We start from the raw sequence: 18,440 nt of genomic DNA, 5'->3' as shown, positions 1-18,440 counted from the left end.
GCGGCCTCACCCGGCCACACCGCCTGCTCCCGCCCTGCTCACATGGTGGCCTCGGGGGACTTCCTTGTGACCAGGGGACAGAGGAAGAGAGGGCGCGGGCCTGGTGCACCGGTGGTTCTGCCCACACGCGGGCACCACCCGAAAGCGGACGCTGCAGCCCTTCGACCCCTTGGGGACTAGTATGTGTTGATCTTCTGTTGCCCCCCAAACAGACGCCACAAACCAGCCGCGGGAAGCAGCACAAACTTGCTGCGTTGTCTGGGTCAGAGTCCTCGGCGCGGGGAGGGGGCGGCAGGGCGTTAAGCCGGAGTGTGGCCGGTGGTTCCCCTGGGTCCTGGGCCGCTTCCCTGCTCACTCGGTTTCTTGGCAGAATTCACTTCCTTGTCGTCCTGCGACCCACGTCCCTGTCCTCTTGTGCTGTGTGGCCTGAGGCCATTCTGAGCCCCTGGAGGCCGTGTCCATCCTGGTTGGGGCTGCTTTCTCCACCTCAGGGCCCGCAGCGTGGTCTAGTCTTCCTCAGGTCGGTCTCCTGACCTCGGCTGGGAAAGGCTCTCTGCTTTCAGGACTCATGTGCTTAGATGCGGCCGCAGGGATGGTCAGGAGAATCTCCTCATCTCAGAGTCCTGAACCTTCACCACGCTGGCGAAACCCCTTTGGCCGTGGAAGGTGATGTGCTCACGGGACCCGGGATTAGGACGTGGACAGCGTCGGGACGTCGTCTGCCTCTCACACTGGGTGCCCACAGCTTAACCACGGACCCTCTTCCCCAAATGAATACAGTCTGTTTTGCTGGGACGAATAGTCATGTTTCTAAGAAATCTTATATTTAAGAAACAAAAGTAAGCAAATAAATAGTTTTCATGGATAAAATGTCAGGGAGCTGAAACTTTCAGGTTTACAATAACAATGTCAGTTTTCTACAAAAATCTCACTAATGACTGCACTTTGTAACTGTACATGTATTTTTTTTTTACTGATACACAGTATATACTGGTTAATCAAGAGAGACGAAACCAAACCTGAATTTCTGGAGCAGATGCTAAGCAAGGCAGTTTGTGTCCGTAGCACGGGGTTCCGGGACCTTCTGGGTCCTCCTTTGCTTCCTTGCGGCCCTGACGCCCCTTGCGGGGACCTGGCCTTCCCCTCGTGCGCAGCCCGTCCTGGGCTTTCAGAAACTCCTGGGACCCTTTCTGGGACTGTCCAGGATCAGCCCCCGGGGCGGTGTGAGAACGTGAGGCACCAGGCAGGCCCCGAGCACCTGCATCCTGGGCCTTTTATGCAGCACCTGGGATGCACAAAGGCCCGTTGGTTTGGTTGTGCAGTGGTGGGGACAGTGGTCTTGAAGCAGCAAGACGCGCACCCACTGTGCGCACTTAGAGGGCTTTCGCGGGGGAGTGGGCTGCCCGCAGCTCCCTCTTCTTCTCCCCCCGCCCCCCACCGGCTCTACAAAGCCAGGCAGACCCTCCCCTCCCCAGGTGGACAGCTGTTGGGCACCAAACGCGGGGAGAAAGGAAAGCTTTAACTGAAGTTCTCAGACCATCAGCCCCCTCCAGCTTATTCAGAGATGCGTTTCTAACACAATTTTACTTCTTACATTTAATAATTTATCAGAATTTGTAATATATTTGTGCTATTTGAACCAGTTATACAGCCATAATAATTGCAATGATAACTCAACCTGAAAGACGTTTTTATAACCTCAGTGCTGAAGGTCACAGTAAAAAATCTAAATTTCCATTTATATGCATTTTCTTGTGCTGTAAAGATGTGATAGGGTGATCAATGAAAGTCCTTCAATCAAAAAACATATGCCATTGGGGGCAATATATAACCTTACTCTGTGTGGTTGGTAGAATTTCAAAAAGAAGAGGAATAATGTAAAGTTTCTACTAAAAGGTCATTGACATATTTTTTAAATCGATGACAGTAGGTTTCCAATCACTGTTCTAGTTTAGACAACTTTCATTGCTCTCTTTCAAGTTCACGAACCTTTTCTTTTGCGATATATAATTCTAATGTTAATACCATCCAGTGTATTTCTTGTCTCAGACATGATATTTTCATCTCCGTATTATTGATTTGGATCTTTAAAATTTATTCCATGTCTCTTCTTAACCTGCTGCTGTTTCCTCTACCTTCTGGAGCTTGTGGTTTTATCAATACTGGCTGTTTTAACATCCTGGTCTACTAATTCTCACATCTGCCTCATGTCTGCATTTCTTTCTATTAGTTGGTTTTTTTTCCCCCCTCTCATTAGGTCCTATTTCCCTACTTCTTTGCATGCCTGGTAATTTTTGATTGAATGCCAGACATTGTGATTTTATATTGTTGGTGCTGAATTCTTTGTATTCCTTTAAATATCTGAGCATTGTTCTGGGGCGCAGGTGAGCCACTTGGGAAGAGTTTGTTGCTTTTGAGGCTTTCCTTTCAGCTTTCTGAGTCAGAAACGGAGCAGCTTTCAGTCTCGGCTAATTTGGCTCACTCTTGAGGCCACCCTTCTGGGGTCTCTCCCTGCTGCCTCAGGATCACAAGCCCTTGAGGGGAACCCACCAGGCCACACTGTGCCGTGTGTTGTGGGGAGAGCAGGCCTGGACCAGGCGCTGCTTGGGGGACACGCTGCCTCTGAACCCCAGTTTCCTCATCTGAAGAACCAGGTTTTGGCTGGTGATCCTGAGAGTCTTTCCTGGAAATCTGGTGGTTACACATCTCCATTTGTATTTTATTTTTTTAATTTTATTTTATTTTTAAAATTTATTTATTTTATTTATTTATTATTTTTGGCTGCGTTGGGTCTTCGTTGCTGTGCAGGCTTTCTCTAGTTGCAGCGAGCAGGGGCTACTCTTCTTTGCGGTGCGTGGGCTTCTCATTGCGGTGGCTTCTCTTGTTGTGGAGCACAGGCTATAGGCACGTGGGGCTCAGTAGTTGTGGCTCGCGGGCTCTAGAGCGCAGGCTTAGTAGTTGTGGCGCACGGGCTTAGTTGCTCCGCGGCATGTGGGATCTTCCCAGACCAGGGCTCAAACCCATGTCCCCTGCATTGGCAGGCGGATTCTTAACCATTGCGCCACCAGGGAAGCCCACACGCCTCCATTTTTAAACGTGATGGGCAGGTGATGGGTTTGGTAGAAGCAAAGCTGTGTATAAACCCGGTTCTGTTATTTTCAAAACTCTTGTGCTGCCACCTGGAAGACATTTACAGCGCTCAGTGGTTCACTTTATAAAGTCATAGCTGCTGCTAGTTCTTGTGTCTCAGGAGGGACATCCAGGGGTTAATGTCAGGTAAGCCTTCCTCCCTGGACCAAATTAAAGCGCCTTATACAGCACGTGTCTTCCCCCAAGAGCCGTTCACTCAAGTGCGGGGGTGATGACCCTTTCCTCAAACAGGTGGGTGGTTTCTACAATCATTTAATATCATGTCTGTCTTCGATCCTGAGACTTGAGCTGGAAAATTTCAAATCATGCTTGTGATTTAAATTATAACTGAAATAGTCTTAAATACAAGTCCAAGATTTCCTTCTTTGCTCACAAAGTTGCGGCAGGCCTTCTGCCTCCAGGAAGACAGAGCAGACATGCTTCTCCTGCTCCTCCTGTCAAGACAATAAAAACTCTTTAGACATTGGGTCTAAAACAAACATAAGGAGACTCTGAAAGGGGGCGTGAAGGAGGCATCGGGCTAGGGACCTCAAGATCCAAGAAGATACAGCGTGGTGAGCTCCCTGGGTTTCCCTGGCCTCGTACATTCCGGGGTTGGAGTTGAAGAAACCAGCAAGTCAGACATACCAACAGGCACAGACAGAAACAGCCCCAAGAAAAGCCTGCTCTCTCTGGCCAAAGGGCCAGCAGCAGAACAGCCGAGAACAGCCTAGCAACAGATGTCTTACTGAAGAGGATGTACAGATGGCAGATGAGAACATGAAAAGACGTTACCAATAGCGGTTAGGGAAATGCCAATTAAAACCACCGTAAGACATAAATCGTACCAATGTTTTCTTAGGTCAATCTCCCAAGGCAATAGAAATAAAAACAAAAATAAGCAAATGGGACCTCATCAAACTTACAAACTTTTACACAGGAAAGGAAACCATAAGCAAAAGGAAAAGACAACCTATGGAATGGGAGAAAATGTTTGCAAATGACACGACCGACAAGGGCTTAATTTCCAAAATATACAAACAGCACATACAACTCAAGAGCAAAAAAACAAACAACCCAGTCGAAAAATGGGCAAAACGCATCTCCCGATACCTGGCAAACAAATGCAGTATTGCCTCACGAATTGATTGCTTCTCTGAGGTACCTACTAGTGTATTTGGGGAGAAGCTTCGAGAACAAGTTCAGGAGCGGCTGTCCTTCTATGAGACTGGAGAGATTCCACGAAAGAATCTGGATGTCATGAAGGAGGCAATGGTTCAGGCAGAGGAAGCGGCTGCTGAGATTACTAGAAAGCTGGAGAAACAGGAGAAGAAACGCTTGAAGAAGGAAAATGAAAGGCTGGCTGCGATTGCCCTGGCGTCTTCAGAAAACATCAGTAGTACCCCAGAGGAATGTGAGGAGACAAGTGAAAGACCCAAAAAGAAGAAAAAGCAAAAGCCCCAGGAGCCTCCTCAGGAGAATGGAATGGAAGACCCATCTGTCTCCTCCAAACCCAAAAAGAAGAAATCTGTTTCCAAGGAGGAGCTGGTTAGTAGTGATCCTGAAGAGACAGCCGGCGGTGGAAGTCTCACCAAGAGGAGGAAATCTTTCCCCAAAGAGGAACCAGCTAGGGACCCTGAAGAGTCAGGAAACAAGAGGGTCCCCGAGAAAAAGAGGAAATTCTCTTCCAAGGAGGAGCCACTCAGCAGTGGACCTGAAGAGGCTGCTGCCAGCGAGAGCAGCAGCTCCAAGAAAAAGAAGAAGCTCCGAAAGCTGCCCCAGGAAAATCAGAATGGACATTTCCCTAGTGGGGCATGACTTGCAGGGATATTTCCCAACCCATCCCCTATAGCCCAATAAAAATTAAAATTAAAATTAAAAAAAAGAAAGAAAAATGGGCAAAAGACCTGAATAGACATTCCTCCAAAGAAGACATACAGATGGCCAATAGGCACATGAATAGGTGCTCAACATCACTAATTACTAGAGAAATGCAAATCAAAACTACCATGAGACACCACCTCACACGGGTCAGAATGGCCATCATTAAAAAGTCTACAAATAACAAATGTTGGAGAGTGTGTGCAGAAAAAGGAACCCTCCTACACTGTTGGTGGGAATGTAAATTAGTGTAGCCACTATGGAAAACAGTATGGAGGTTCCTCAGAAAACTAAAAACAGAACTACCATATGATCCAGCAATCCCACTCCTGGGCATATATCCGGACAAAACTCTAATTCAAAAAGATACCTGCACCTCTATGTTCATAGCAGCACTATTCACAATAGCCAAGACATGGAAACAACCTAAATGTCCATCAACAGATGAATGGACAAAGAAGATGGGGTACATATATATAATGGAATACTACTCAGCCATAAAAAAGAACGAAATAATGCCATTTGCAGCAACATGGATGCAACTAGAGATTATCATATTAAGTGAAGTAAGTCAGAAAGAGAAAGACAAATACCATATGATATTACTTACAGGTGGAATCTAAAATATGACACAAATGAACCTATCTATGAAACAGAAACAGACTCACAGACGTAGAAAACAGACTTGTGGTTGCCAAGGGGGAGGTGGGTGGGGGAGGGATGGATTGGGAGTTAGGGATTAGCAGATGCAAACTGTTATATATAGAATGGATAAACAGAAAATTCCTACTATATAGCGCAGGGAACTGTATTCAATATCTTTGGATAAACCATAATGAAAAAGAATATAAAAAAAGAATGTACATATATATATGTATAACTGAGTCACTTTGCTGTACAGCAGAAATTAACACAACATTGTAAATCAACTATATCTCATTTAAAAAATAAAACCACAATGAGATACCACCTATCGGAATGGCTAAAATCAAAAATAGCAGCAACACCAAATGCTGGCAAGGAGGCAGAGAAACCAGACCCCTCACATGTTGGTGGCAGGAATGTCAGCTGGTGCAGCCCCTCTGGAAAGCAGTTCGCAGTTTCTTAAGTGACCAAACGTACAACTGTGTACGATCCAGCAATTGTACTTCTAGGCATTTGTATCAGAGAAATGAAGACTTATGTTCACACAACCGTCTGCACGTGAATGTTTATGCCAGCATTATCCGTAATAACCCAAAACTGGAAACAGCCCAGGTGTCCTTCAGTGGGTGAGTGGATAATGTGACCGCACTATGAGTGCTACGTACACAGCAGTAAACACGAATGAACATGAACTCTACACACACAACTTGGATGGATCTCCAGAATTATGCTGAGTGAAAAAAGGTGATTCCAAAAGGTCACATACTGTACGATTTCATTTCTGTAACATTCTTGAAATGACAAAATTATAGAAATGGAGAGCAGATTTGTGGTTGCCAGGGGCTAAAGAGGGGATAAAGGTTGGGTTTAAAAGGCAACAGGAGGGATCCTTGTGGAGAGAGGGTGTTCCGTAACCTGACATTTCCAAAGTCAGCGTCCTGGTCATGATTCTTAGTTTCTCAAGACGCTTCCACGGTGGGAACTGCACTGAGGGCACATGGGATCTCTCTGTACTAGCTCATATGGCTGCATCTGAATCTACAATCCTCTCGAAGCTTATTTAAGAATAAGTCATGGCGACTCTAGGAAAGTTCAGTGTTTCAACTCATTCACAGGTGAGTCAGAACTGCAGCCTGGCATCACACACATCTCCTTCCAACAAAAAGGGAAATGCATTGGATTCAGTTCTGTAAACTAGAAATGATGACTCACCATCAAATTTATAGCTAAAAATACGAGTGTGCTGAAGTCAAGGCAAAGATCTTGCGGCTGAGAACCAGGGGCCTTGTGAGAAGAGCGGGCATCTTCTCCACTGGAGGATCTTATCATCTGTTGTGATGGTCACCGTGGTGGGAGCGCAGATATCCCCCGGGCCCTGTAGAACCACTCCCCCCCCATGCATCCAGTAGGATGCATGTCAGGTGGGTCGGCCATCTCACCAGGCACGGGTAGCTGCCCGCCTGGAGTCGCGTCTGGCTCTTCCTCCCCTATGGCCTGTCTTCACAGTAACCTCCTGCCACACCAGGGACGCTTGGGTGAGGAAGGGACTCCTTACCCAGACGCTTCTCTCCCAGAGCTGGATTTCCTACACCCGAAAATGACCAGGAACAGGGTCTCTGCCCACCACGTGGACTCCTGGGCACTTGTTCCTCCCGGAGAGCCTGGACCATATTTAATAGGCTTTCTTAGGAGAGTCTCATGCTTTTGGGGGCTTGAGAATCATTTTCTAAAATATCTCTGTGAGGTCATGTGCCTGGCAGCGGGACAGAGTGGGCAGGGAAAAGGGACCACCCTGGTCCGTTCAGCCCTAACTTCCCGGCCAGGTGGGCCATGCCTGGTTCCTAGCGTTCTTCACAGCAGTTCCCACCAGTACCCGGAGGGAGGGTATTAGAAAGTTTCCTTTCCTTCCCTTCGTCCTTTTATCAAACGCCACCACCCTATTTTCTGCAAACTCCGTTTCCAGTCAGGGTTTGTGCAAGATCAACACACATTTGACTTCTTGGAGAATGTTGCAGTTAGAAATAAAGGTTATAACCCAAACCCTCAATAATTCTAATCTCTCTTAGGAGACGCATTAAAAACACCGTGCATGTTTCTAAGGGTCGCTGTCGGTTTAGCACGAGACGAGCCCTTTCTTCACACGTCTGATTTGATTAGCAGCAAAAGTCTTGTTGTTACAAGCGCAGGGCATTGCGGCAGAAGTCCACCAATCCCTGACGATTTCCGGGCCGTGTCCAGTAGGATGCATGTCATTCCTGGGAGGAAATGAAGCCAGTCAGATGCTCCTTCCTGTGAATTCGCTGAAAGCCGTCCCAAAACTGGGATGTGTCTGAAGTCGGCGCAGGAAGAGGAGTTGTTTCTGAGCACAACGCTGGGCGCACGCTGTGTGGGATGTGACACCCAGCCTTCCCGGTCAGAGAAGCACACCCGGAGCCCCCCTCAGCTGCCCCCAGGCCTGCCGCCGGGCCCGGCCGTTTCTCTCCTGCTTGTACCCTCGGACGGGACGCCTCTGCCTAGGGGACCCGGTGGCCTGACTTGAAGGTTTGCCAGAAAAGCCACTTGATGGGGTGCTGTGCGCGCCGCCTCTCTGGGCCTTTTGCTGAGCCGAGAAGACCCTGTGCTGGGCAGCCGTGTCCCCCTGGGGTCAGAGCAGGATGACAGAGGCCTCCTCGGGGGGCGGGGGAGGAGAGGGGCCGCTGCCCTGTTTGCTCAGAGCTGTTCGACCTCAGGACGAGAGATAGCGCGTGGGTGGGGGCTCAGGGTGCAGGAACTTGGGGCGCTCGGCCGAAGGCTGGCGTGACTCAGCTCCCCGGGTCGTGGCCTGCAGGCACAGGCACTATGGCTGGCGTGGCTGCACTGGGGCTGCTCCGGTCCCTGGTCCCCACGAAGCTTCACGCTGTAGCCTCGTGCGCGCCCCTCGGACTCCTGACCTCTGCCTCTGGCCCCTAGAAAACTCGATTCAGCCTCAACCTCTTTGCCCCGATAGCCCTTCGGAGGACCGTCTCCCGTCCTTCATCTGCGGGAAGGGCCCAGCATGCTCAGGTGTCCGCTGTTCCCAGGGTCGGCGATGGGAGGGCCAGGGGTGGAGGTCCCCCCAGGCTTCTTGGTTGGGCAGCCCTCTGCCGCCGCCTGCGCCCCTGTACCAGCCCGCAGCCCCCGGAGCCCGTGCTACTCCCCAGCCCCACCTCCTTGAGGCCGGGCCCTGCTGGGGGCTTCCCCACCCCGCCCCATGCTCTCCCTGTTCCGCCCAAGCAAAACTCCTCTTTCTGGAGGTCTCCAGGCGTGGGTCAGAGTCTTTGATCAGCACTTACATCCAGCCTGGCATGACCAGTTGATTTCCCTCTCTGCGGGTGTTGATGTTTTCCAAGAAAAATGAATTTTAATGGGTGAGGCGTCTCTTCAGGGCTCCTCCGGAGCACACGGCTGGCCTGTCCCGGGGAGTAAAATGTGTCCGCTCTGAGCCACAGACCCTCGCCAGCCCTGCCGCCAGGCTCGCGGTGAGGCGAGGGTCCTGACTGGGGAGGAAGGCGCCTGGAACCCGCACCCCAGCCCGGTCTGAGTGCCCCACAGCCTACGCCCTGTGTGTCCGCCCGCTGCCACCGGGGCCTGGACCTGTGCCCCCTCCTCCGGGCATTGGTCCCGTGGCCCGTCCTTTGGAGGTCCCTGTGGGACGTGACAGGTGCCTCTGACCCTCCCGCACCTTGGGTTTCCGTGGACTTGACAAGCTCAGAAGCATCAGGTGCATCCTTTCTTCTCCGTAGACAAAGCGCTTAACCCAGAAAGAGTCCATGTAAATACGACCAGCTTTGCAAGGTCAAGACCCCTGTATGACCCTGGCTGCTCACCCATCGCTGGGCGCCACCCTGGCTGCGGTCTGCCTGTTGGCGGTTTCCTTCTACCTGAACGTCGGGGGCAGCGCAACAGCCCGGAGTCTCCACGTGGAGAGACGCGGGATGGAGGCCGGCAGGACAGGTGGGGGCCAGGCATACGGACCGGCTTCCCGTGGCGACTGTTGCGTGCTACAAACACGCTCTTGGATCGCGGGCTTGGTCTCCTCTCTCCACCCTCCCAACACAAAATGACTTATTCAGAGAGATCAGAGCAGACCTCTTCTGCTTGTTGTATTACCTCCTTGGAGACCCCGAGACAGAGGTGGACAGACTGCGCTATGGATCCGATAACTTAACAACTTCTGACCAGAGCGCGGCAAACGCGGTTGGTCTGGGTCTCAAGTGGGCGCTGGGTTGGTGCAGGGAGCGCGAGAGGACTTGGTGAAATCCCTCCCCCTCTCCTGCACCCCTGGGCTTCCCACGTAGGCACACGACACTCGTATTTGGGAGGGTCTGATCCAACGGCAAAGATTTAAGGTGCCCAGCACCACGACGCAGACTCCGATTACGGGAGCAGTGTGATCTAAGGATGCTTAAGTGAGTCTTTATCAGGCGGGCTGCAGCCTGGTCACCAGCCCACGCGTGGCCGGTCGGACATCGCCCCTCCCCTTCCCACCAGCACCGCAGCGGGCGGGAGGCCTGAGGCCTGACCCTGAGTCTGGGGGCGGTTCCACATCTGAGGCTCAGACGACGTGGGCTGCGACTCCACGTGGAGGGGACAGCTCGGGCCACCCGAGGCCTGGTGGTAGCGCTGGCTCAGCACTGCTCCGACCCCACCCCCCAGAGGGCACTGACGCTTCCTGGCAGGAGTGCCCACCCAGCGGCAGAGCATTCAGCAGAGCCCGAGGGCCTTCCGTGCGCTGGGCCCCGAGGCCGCAGAGGGCTCCATGGAGGTCAGTGAGTGGCTACCCGGGGCTGTCAGAGCTGGGGACGTGTGTGCAGGGCTGGCTGGGGCTCAGGGCTGGGGTTGCCTGGCCGGAAAGGAGAGCAGGTGCTGGGAGGGTGGTCCTAGCGTGGGCGCCCCATCACAGGGAGGTGGCCGAGAGGAAGGGGGGCAGGCAGTGGAGCCCCTGCGGACGTGTCTGCACTTAGCAAGCTGCTCCAGTTTCCCCAAGGGAGGGACAGGCATGCCCCCCAGTCCCCACCCTGACCACCCAGCATCCAGGCTCCGTGCAGGCGGCCCCGCCTGCTGTGACCTGTGACCCCCATCCCTACAGGATCCGTGCTCGGCCCTTGGCCGGTCAGCTGCTGTGAGGGCCCACCCTGGGTGGGCAGCTTGGGCTTCACGGGCGGGCCCGAAGGTCTCAGCCAGGGAGGGAGAGCCCTTGGCAGAGAGCGGTGGGGCTGAGCCCTGGTGAATGCAGCCCCTGTGCTGATCCAGGCCCACCCTGGGCAGACAGGGTGGTCACAAGGGCCCTGTCCAGTGGGTGCCTATGGTGTCCTTCTCAGACGGCCCCGCTGCAGCCCCTCAGGCCTGCGCTCCCACTGGCCAGTCACGGGCCTCCTCGGACGAGAGCACAGCCCTGGCACGAGCCAGCTGAAGCCCCCGGCATCCCCGAGGTGGAGGGCTCCGCAGTGCTGGCCGAGACCTCACCGCTCCCAAGGCCTCTGTCTCCCCTCCGTCCGCCCTTTCTGTCTCCCAGGGTGGCAGGAAGGACGTGGAAGCATGTGTTACGTACATAGCATCCGTGAGACTGTATGTAATCATTGCAGCTGGTGCTTTGTGGGTGTGGGTGTGTGTGCGGCGAAGCCACGGGGTGCAGAGAAGCACGTAACAGGGACCAGGGGACCCCGGAGCCGCCCGGGCCTGCGTGGCCTCCAGGTCACAGGAGCCCTGTCTCCCCCTGCTGTGGGCGGTGGGGCCCGTGGGGAGGTGTGGTGGCTTCATCTACCGAAGTGCTCGCTATCCGAAGGCCCAAAGCGGATGCGTTCAGTACAAATAGGATGCGGGCGCGAGGGGGAGACCCCCGTGCTGCTCCCCAGGAGTCGCCCTGAAAAGTGCCCCCGGAGGACGAGCATGGCCCGGGCAGGAGGAGGGGCCCTGGACGCCCTGCCCCGGCTGCGGGTGAGTGGGACCCCTCACGTGCTCCCAGCGGGCTCTGGGGAGATTTACTTTGTCCACACTCATTTCCATAAATAATGAGGTCAGGACGCTTACCGTATTTGTGCCCAAGTGGATGTTGGAGGAAACTGTGAACTTGCCTTTAGGGAGCTGCCAGGCTGGGGCTGAAGATCCATTGCTGCGTCGCGTCGAAGGCTCTCGGTGCTGGGAGGCCAGGGCCGGGGCGGGGGCCGCTCAGCCCCTGGGGGTCTGAGCCAGCCAGAGCTGACGCCGTCTGCTTCGAGCCCTCGGGAGGAAATAAAGGCGGCCTGTGCTCTGCACCAGCCAGAGGCTGGGTGGGCGGTGCAGGGGCCTGGCTGGGGGGCGGGGCGCGGAGGGCCCCTCTGCTGCCGTCCCGTGGGGCGCCCCGCCTCCGGCGTCTCCCTCAATTTTACCCTGCCCTCCGTTACCTGTTAGACGGCGGCGGGTGCTGCCTCTCTATCCAGGAAAGGCCTGCAGAGTTTCATGTAAAACTAAGTAAAGAATGACAAGACCATTTTCAGAAAACATCGAGTAAATAGCACCTGGGGAGGAATGCAGCCGGTGAATCGCACAGGCGCTGGGAATTCACTGCGATCTGTGGCAGGACACGGGGAGGCGGGCGGGTAGGGCCGGGGGGCTGGGTCCTGGCACAGTTGCTCGTGAGATGGCGTGGAGAACAGGCTAGAGAGGGTCACGGGGTGGGAACGTAGGGAGGGTGGGGCTTGGTCCAGGGGAGTCGCTGTGAGACCGGGCCTGGGGACACTGCAGGGCAGCCATGGGGCCAGGTCCCTACTCCCAGAAGGCTGAGGGCTGGCTGACGGCACGGCCCCCCACCCAGAACTCCTGGCCAGTGGGTCCCAGTGGTCCCCCAGGACCTCCCAGACCAGGGCCTCCCAGACCAGGCCTTGAAGAGCCTTACCAGGTGGACGGGACCCCCTGTGCACCTCAGCACGGGTGTCTAAAGCACAGGATGGAGGCCTTGGGGGACACTGGGGGCACTCTTGTATCTCTCTGTGCAGGTGAGGAAACTGAGGCACGGGGTGTCGCAGGGAGTGAGTGCAGAGCAGGACTCAGCCTGCCTCTGTTTTCCATCCAGGCAAAGTTGGTGGAGGCACCCATTTCCCGCACTTGCGCTGGCGCTAGGACACAGGAGGAGGGAGGGGCAGCTCCAGGCCTGGGGGCAGCGGATTCGGGCATGGGGCTGGGTGATGGATGAGCCGGCCCGGGGCGGGGCGCTGGCTCCCAGGGTGGTCCAGGGCACGTGCTCACCCGCTGAGGTGGCTCGGGCACCTGGGCTGAGGGTGTGACCTCTTCCGAGGTGACGTTTATAGGCCCCGTGGAGGGGCCCAGGGGTCCCAGCCGCCACTCCCTTTGGTGTTTCTAACCCACTGTTACCGTCAGGCTGCCACACACCCTTGTGTGAAAGGCGGGCCTTAACTTTGGATCCCCGGTGTCTTATTCCAAAGGGGCAAAGAGCAAACATTTATTAAGCGCTGGTTACATGTGAGGCAGGGGACTTGCTCTTGCTTTGGTTGAGGGGGGAGGTCCCCGTCAGGGGCGCTGTGCAGAGCGCAGAAGGCCCCTGCGGTCCGGGGCTGTGACCTGGCGGGCAGTCAGGCCGGCACCCTCAGGGCAGCATGGGGCCAGCCGTGACCCTGCCCGCCCTGCCCGCCCTGCCCGCGGCCCCGCGCTCAGGCCGGCCACCGCCTGCTCACCAGGTGTGCTTTCTCTCCAGGTGAGTGAGAAAATGTAGCGGAGCCCCAGCTCGGCGCGCACAGCCCAGCCTGGACGAGCGGCCCGCCCCGAGCGCCCCTCGGGCCAGCCTCACCATGTCCAAGAAGGGCGCGGGCGGCCGAAGCAAGGGGGACAAGGCAGAGGTCCTCGCAGCGCTGCAGGCCGCCAACGAGGAGCTGCGGGCCAAGCTCACCGACATCCAGATCGAGCTGCAGCAGGAGAAGAGCAAGGTGGGCCCCCCGTGCCCCCCACCGCCTCTCCACGCCTTCCCGGGCCCCCAGGGTCTGCCCAGAGCGGGGTGGAGCCAGGTCTCTGCAGATCTGCCAGCCCAGGGGGTCCCCGGGTCCCAGCGGCTCTCAAGGCAGCTCGGGAGCACAGACAGCTCTGGGGAGGGGCTCCAGACCCACAGGGGAGCGTGCGGACATGGGCCTGACCCCGTGGGAGCAGCCCTGGTCCTCAGCGTGTGGGCCGAGGGGCCTTGTCCAACTGCACCGTCCCTGGAACGGTGCTGCTTCCTCCTGAACTGTGCACAGTGGAATTTAACCCAAATATAACAGCCGCAAAGCAAACAGCCAGGCCCTGGGCTCAAGGCTTCCAGGTGTTGGGAGGCTGCTTTCCTAACCGACCCACTAGGAAACGTGGGTCCCAGCCCTCGGGGGTCCTTGCAGCCTGCAGGGAAGGCCGGGCTTGTGCTGCAGCTGAGGGGGTCCTGGTCAGAGGATGCCCTCCCCGCTCAGTGCCAGGCCAGGCCCGGGGGGCCGTCCCCTGACCCACACTTCCCTCCCTGTCTGTCACCTCTGTCCTCTCCTCGCTCCCCACCCAGGAGCCACTAGGGAGTACATGGGCTTTTGGGAAGGAGATGCAAAGAGGAGAAAATCTGGGGAGAGGGAGGCGTGGGGAGGTGGGGAGGGGAGAACGCCAGGGCAGGCTTCTCCCCCGGAGGGTTTGAAAGGTCCCTAGCTGTGGTCTGGCCGGCATAATGGCCCCCTAGCCTTGCCCTCCTGGGAGGCCCGGTCAGGGAGGGAGTCACGGGAGGTGGGGGCCAGCTGCTTCGCAACCTGCTGGTTAAATCACAAGAGGAATGGTATTTTGTGACGTGATGATTATATGGAATTCAGATTTCACTGTCAGTAGATAAGTCGTTAGGACCCAGACCCGCCCTTTCATTTACACATCGTCTGCAGCTTAGTAACAGCAGGGCCAGCTGAGCCACAAGGCCTGAAATACTTAGCGCGTGGCCCTTTACAGAAGAAGCGTGCTGGCCGGTCCTGGTCACCTCCCTCCCTCCTAGGTCCCCTGCTCTGTGAAAGGGGACAGAGACAGCTCCGGGCACAGGGCCTCCAGCACGGACACTAGAAGGCGGCTGTCACAGTGACCACGTGGCCGCTCCCGTGGCCAGGCCACCTCGCGGGGCCTGCAGGAGAGTCAGAGCCTGCTGAGCGCCCGCGGTGAGGACCCAGGGAGTTGGGGAGCATCAGTGCAGCACCTGCTCTGTGCCAGGTGGTCGCAGAGGCAGCAAGGACAGCCCAAGGGGCCCCGGCACGCTGCCTGGCTGGAGCACGGGGCGAAGGCACGAACATCAGTGGCCTGGGACGGAGAGTTGTCCCCGGACGCAGAGAGCATCTGTTCCATGCCCTAGAGGCACGTGGGCGCTCCGAGCGTCTTGTCCTGACCAGACTGTAGGGGCTGCGAGGCCAAGCCTCGGGCATCACTCTGGCCCTCCCCCTCCCCTGTTTGCAGATGAAATAGGAGAGGGGCCGACTTGTTAGGAACCTAATGATAATGAAACCCTTTGTTTTATTGGGGAAAATATAATAGCAATTGTCTTTTCAATGCAAAGAAACGCCACGTGATAGAAATCACTAAGTAATAGTACTTTTGCCCGAATCTCCAGATTCTGTCTACCATTTACAGCAGCAACATACATATTCCATGTGCAGCTTTATCAAAACCCATCCGTCCTGCGGCAGCCCAAGGGGGCGTGTGCCGGCCCCTGGCTGGCCAACAGGCCGAGTCTGGCCGGGTCGGAGCTCGCAGCTCTCCGTGATGGCAGACAAAAGCCCTGGGCCTGGCATCAGAGGCCCTGTTATTTATACAAGGTGTACTTACTGTCTTTTGAGAAGATGATATAACCTCTTGGTTCAAAACTCCAAAGGAAGAGAAGAAAAGGCCCAGCATCAGGGAGGCTCTCTTCTTCGAGTCCACACCCAGGTCACCTCCCAGAGGGGTTCAAGTTACAGTTTCTTGAACGCACCTGCGTGTCTCTTTTTAAAGCATAAATGACACACGCTTCTGAGTCCCTTTTTCTTCTTCCCTTCACCGTGTGTCTGGGAGGCTGGAGCTCTCGAGGGTTCCTTCATCTCACTCACATGGTCCAGCACATGCGGCAGCCCCGTGGTGAACACCCCTGTCTGCGTGTCCTGGACCACACGTGCAAGAGCGTGTGTGCTTGCAGTGTGACAGTGACCACAGCAGGGCCCATGAGAGTGCAGAGGGCCCTTCGGGGAGGTGGACGCAGACGGAAGCTCCAGGACTCAGATCCATGTCGAATCCACGCTGGGCTGGGTTTACTCCCCGAATGCAGGCTGCTCTGGCCGCACCAGCCTGTCAGCGTTCCTTCCTACAGGCACCCTCGTTGCCCCGGCTAGAAAAGGACTCTGATATCTTTTTACCTCTGCCTGTGGTTCTTTCTAGTTAAGGCCCCTTAGGCTGTGGTTTCCAGACTTCACTGTGCATCAGAGTTTCCTGTGACTCTTGTTGAAAACACAAGACCCTAAAAGACAACCTCCTAAATGGGAGAAAATATTTGCAAATGTTATGAGCAATAAGGGGTTAATACCCAAAATATATAAACAGCTCGTACAACTCAACATCAAAAAAACACACAACCTGATTTTAAAATGTGCAGAAGAACTGAATAGACGTTCTTCTAAAGAGGAAGTACAGATGGCCAGCAAGCATATGAAAAGATGCTCAACATCACTAATCCTAAGGGAATCAAATCAAAACCACAGTGAGATATCACCTTACGCCTGTCAGAATGGCCATCATCGAAAAGAACACAAATAACAAATGTTGGTGAGGATGTGGAGAAAAGGGAGCCCTTGTGCACTGTTGGTACGAAAGCAAATTGGTGCAGCCACTACGGAAAACAGTATTGATGTTTCTCAAAAAACTAGAAATAGAACTACCATATGACCCAGCAATTCCACTCTTGGGTAGATATCTGAAAAAAAAAAAAAACCAAAAACACTAATTTGAAAGACACATGCACCCCAATATTCATAGCAGCATTATTTACAATTTCCAAGATATGGAAGAAACGTAAGTGTCCGTCAACAGACGAATGAATAAAGAAGATGTGGTACATATATGCACAATGGAATATTACTCAGCCATAAAAAAGAATGAAATTTTTCCATTTGCAGCAACATAGATACACTTGGAAGGCATTATGCTAAGTGAAATAAGCCAGACAGAGAAAGACAAATACCATTTGACATTGCTTGTATGTGAAGTCTAAAAAATACAACAAACTAGTGAATATAATGAAAAAGAAGCAGACTTTCAGATGAAGATAACAAACTAGTGGTTACCAGTAGGGAGAGGGCCAAGGGGAGGGTCAAGATAGGGGTAGGAGATTAAGAAGTACAAACTATTATGTATAACATAAATAAACTGCAAGGATATATTGTACAACACAGGGAATGTAGTCAATATTTTATAACTATAAATGGAATATAACCTTTAAAAATTGCAAATCACTGTATTGTACCCCTGTAACTTAGATAATATTGTACAGCAACCATACTTCAATTAAAAAAGGAGAAGAGAGGAAAAGCCCCACGGGCCCACGGCCTCACCTTCTGCAGAATTGAGCTCTCCAAGCCCCAGCTGCTCTGAAGCCTCCGCTTTGGGCTTCGCTGCTGAGAGCTATGTCCCCGCAGGTGTGGCCATCAATCCACCGGTCCTGCTGCCACCCCTCTCCTCTCCCCGCCCTTCTGCCCTCCCCCCCGCCTCCTGGCTGAGCTGGGGTGTGGGGTGGAGGGAACAGTGCCCCAGGGGCCGAGGGGGGACGTGGCATCCCAGGGAGCGCTGGCTTTCCTGCAGGAAGACACACCCAGGTGGTGTAGTAGGTGATGACCCCTCATTTCTTTGCTCAGCCTCCAGGGCCTGTGGCTGGCCCAGAGCAGGTGTGGGGGGCAGTGGAAAGGAGTAGGAGGGGTACAGGTAGACCAGGAACACAGGCCCGGCCACGAGACCTGAGGACATTCTCTGAGCCCTGCATCATTACCTGCCCCCGCCCGGCCTCCCGGCTCCCGCTGGTGCCTCCCAGCCAGACCTGCACGTTCCCAGCCAAACAGCATTTAGAACATTCTAGATTTTTTAAAAATTGTATTTATTTATTTATTTTTGGCTGCGTTGGGTCTTCGCTGCTGCGCGCGGGCTTCTCATTGCAGTGGCTTCGCTTGCTGTGGAGCACGGGCTCTAGGCACGTGAGCTTCAGTAGTTGTGACTCACAGGCTTCAGTAGCTGTGGCATGCAGGCTCAGCAGTTGTGGCACACAGGCTCTAGAGCGCAGGCTCAGTAGTTGTGGCGCACGGGTTTAGTTGGTCTGCGGCATGTGGGATCTTCCCAGACCAGGGCTCGAACCCATGTCCCCTGTGTTGGCAGGCGGATTCTTAACCACTGCGCCACCAGGCGAGTCCCAACATTCTAGATTTTTAAAAGTGTGTGTGTGCGCGTGCGCGTGTGTGTACAGGTACCTGCCACCCGGCATTAGCACGTGCTGTCATTTTGGATTTGAAGATGAATGAGCCGGAAGCTGGCAGACCTGCTGCCCGCCCTTATTTCCCCCGCACGGTCCTGGGTCCGAGCCCAGCCTCGCCCCACACCCACCAGGAGGCCTGGGCCTCCCTGAGACCGAGAGCAGTAGCGCTGGTCCCACGGGGCAGCCATCATGAGGATGTGGGCTCAGACATGGGCTCAGCTCACATGAGGTGTTCAGTGGCCCCTGACGCGGTACCCAGGGTGGGGGTCCTTGGTTTCCATCACTCCATCCCCCTGGTGGGCGGTGA

General features: G+C 54.6%; 2 protein-coding genes across 6 annotated transcripts in view; both read left to right on the top strand.

The window, feature by feature from the left end:
• The window catches only part of JAKMIP3 (Janus kinase and microtubule interacting protein 3), a 97,958-nt gene that overhangs the window by 30,618 nt on the left and 48,900 nt on the right, over positions 1 to 18,440 (top strand). For all 5 annotated transcript variants that reach the window (XM_057531590.1, XM_057531594.1, XM_057531593.1 and 2 more), the window contains exon 2: positions 13,364 to 13,592. In XM_057531590.1, the coding sequence (XP_057387573.1) occupies positions 13,458 to 13,592 (135 nt within the window). In that variant the 5' untranslated portion in view covers positions 13,364 to 13,457. The remainder of the gene's footprint in view (positions 1 to 13,363; positions 13,593 to 18,440) is intronic.
• LOC103012750 (nucleolar protein 56-like) lies at positions 4,390 to 4,947 on the top strand. The gene has a single exon (XM_057531372.1). It carries the CDS (start codon positions 4,390 to 4,392, stop codon positions 4,945 to 4,947), a length of 558 nt encoding a protein of 185 aa, XP_057387355.1.

This window comes from Balaenoptera acutorostrata, chromosome 16, assembly GCF_949987535.1.
Source record: "Balaenoptera acutorostrata chromosome 16, mBalAcu1.1, whole genome shotgun sequence".
Taxonomy (NCBI): domain Eukaryota; kingdom Metazoa; phylum Chordata; class Mammalia; order Artiodactyla; family Balaenopteridae; genus Balaenoptera; species Balaenoptera acutorostrata.
The sequence above is the reverse complement of the archived record's forward strand: the minus strand, read 5'-3'. Positions and strand labels throughout refer to the sequence as shown.

Excerpts from the sequence above, each read along its gene's own strand:
- LOC103012750 (XM_057531372.1), top strand. The coding sequence starts at position 4,390 with ATGAAGGAGGCAATGGTTCAGGCAGAGGAAGCGGCTGCTGAGATTACT.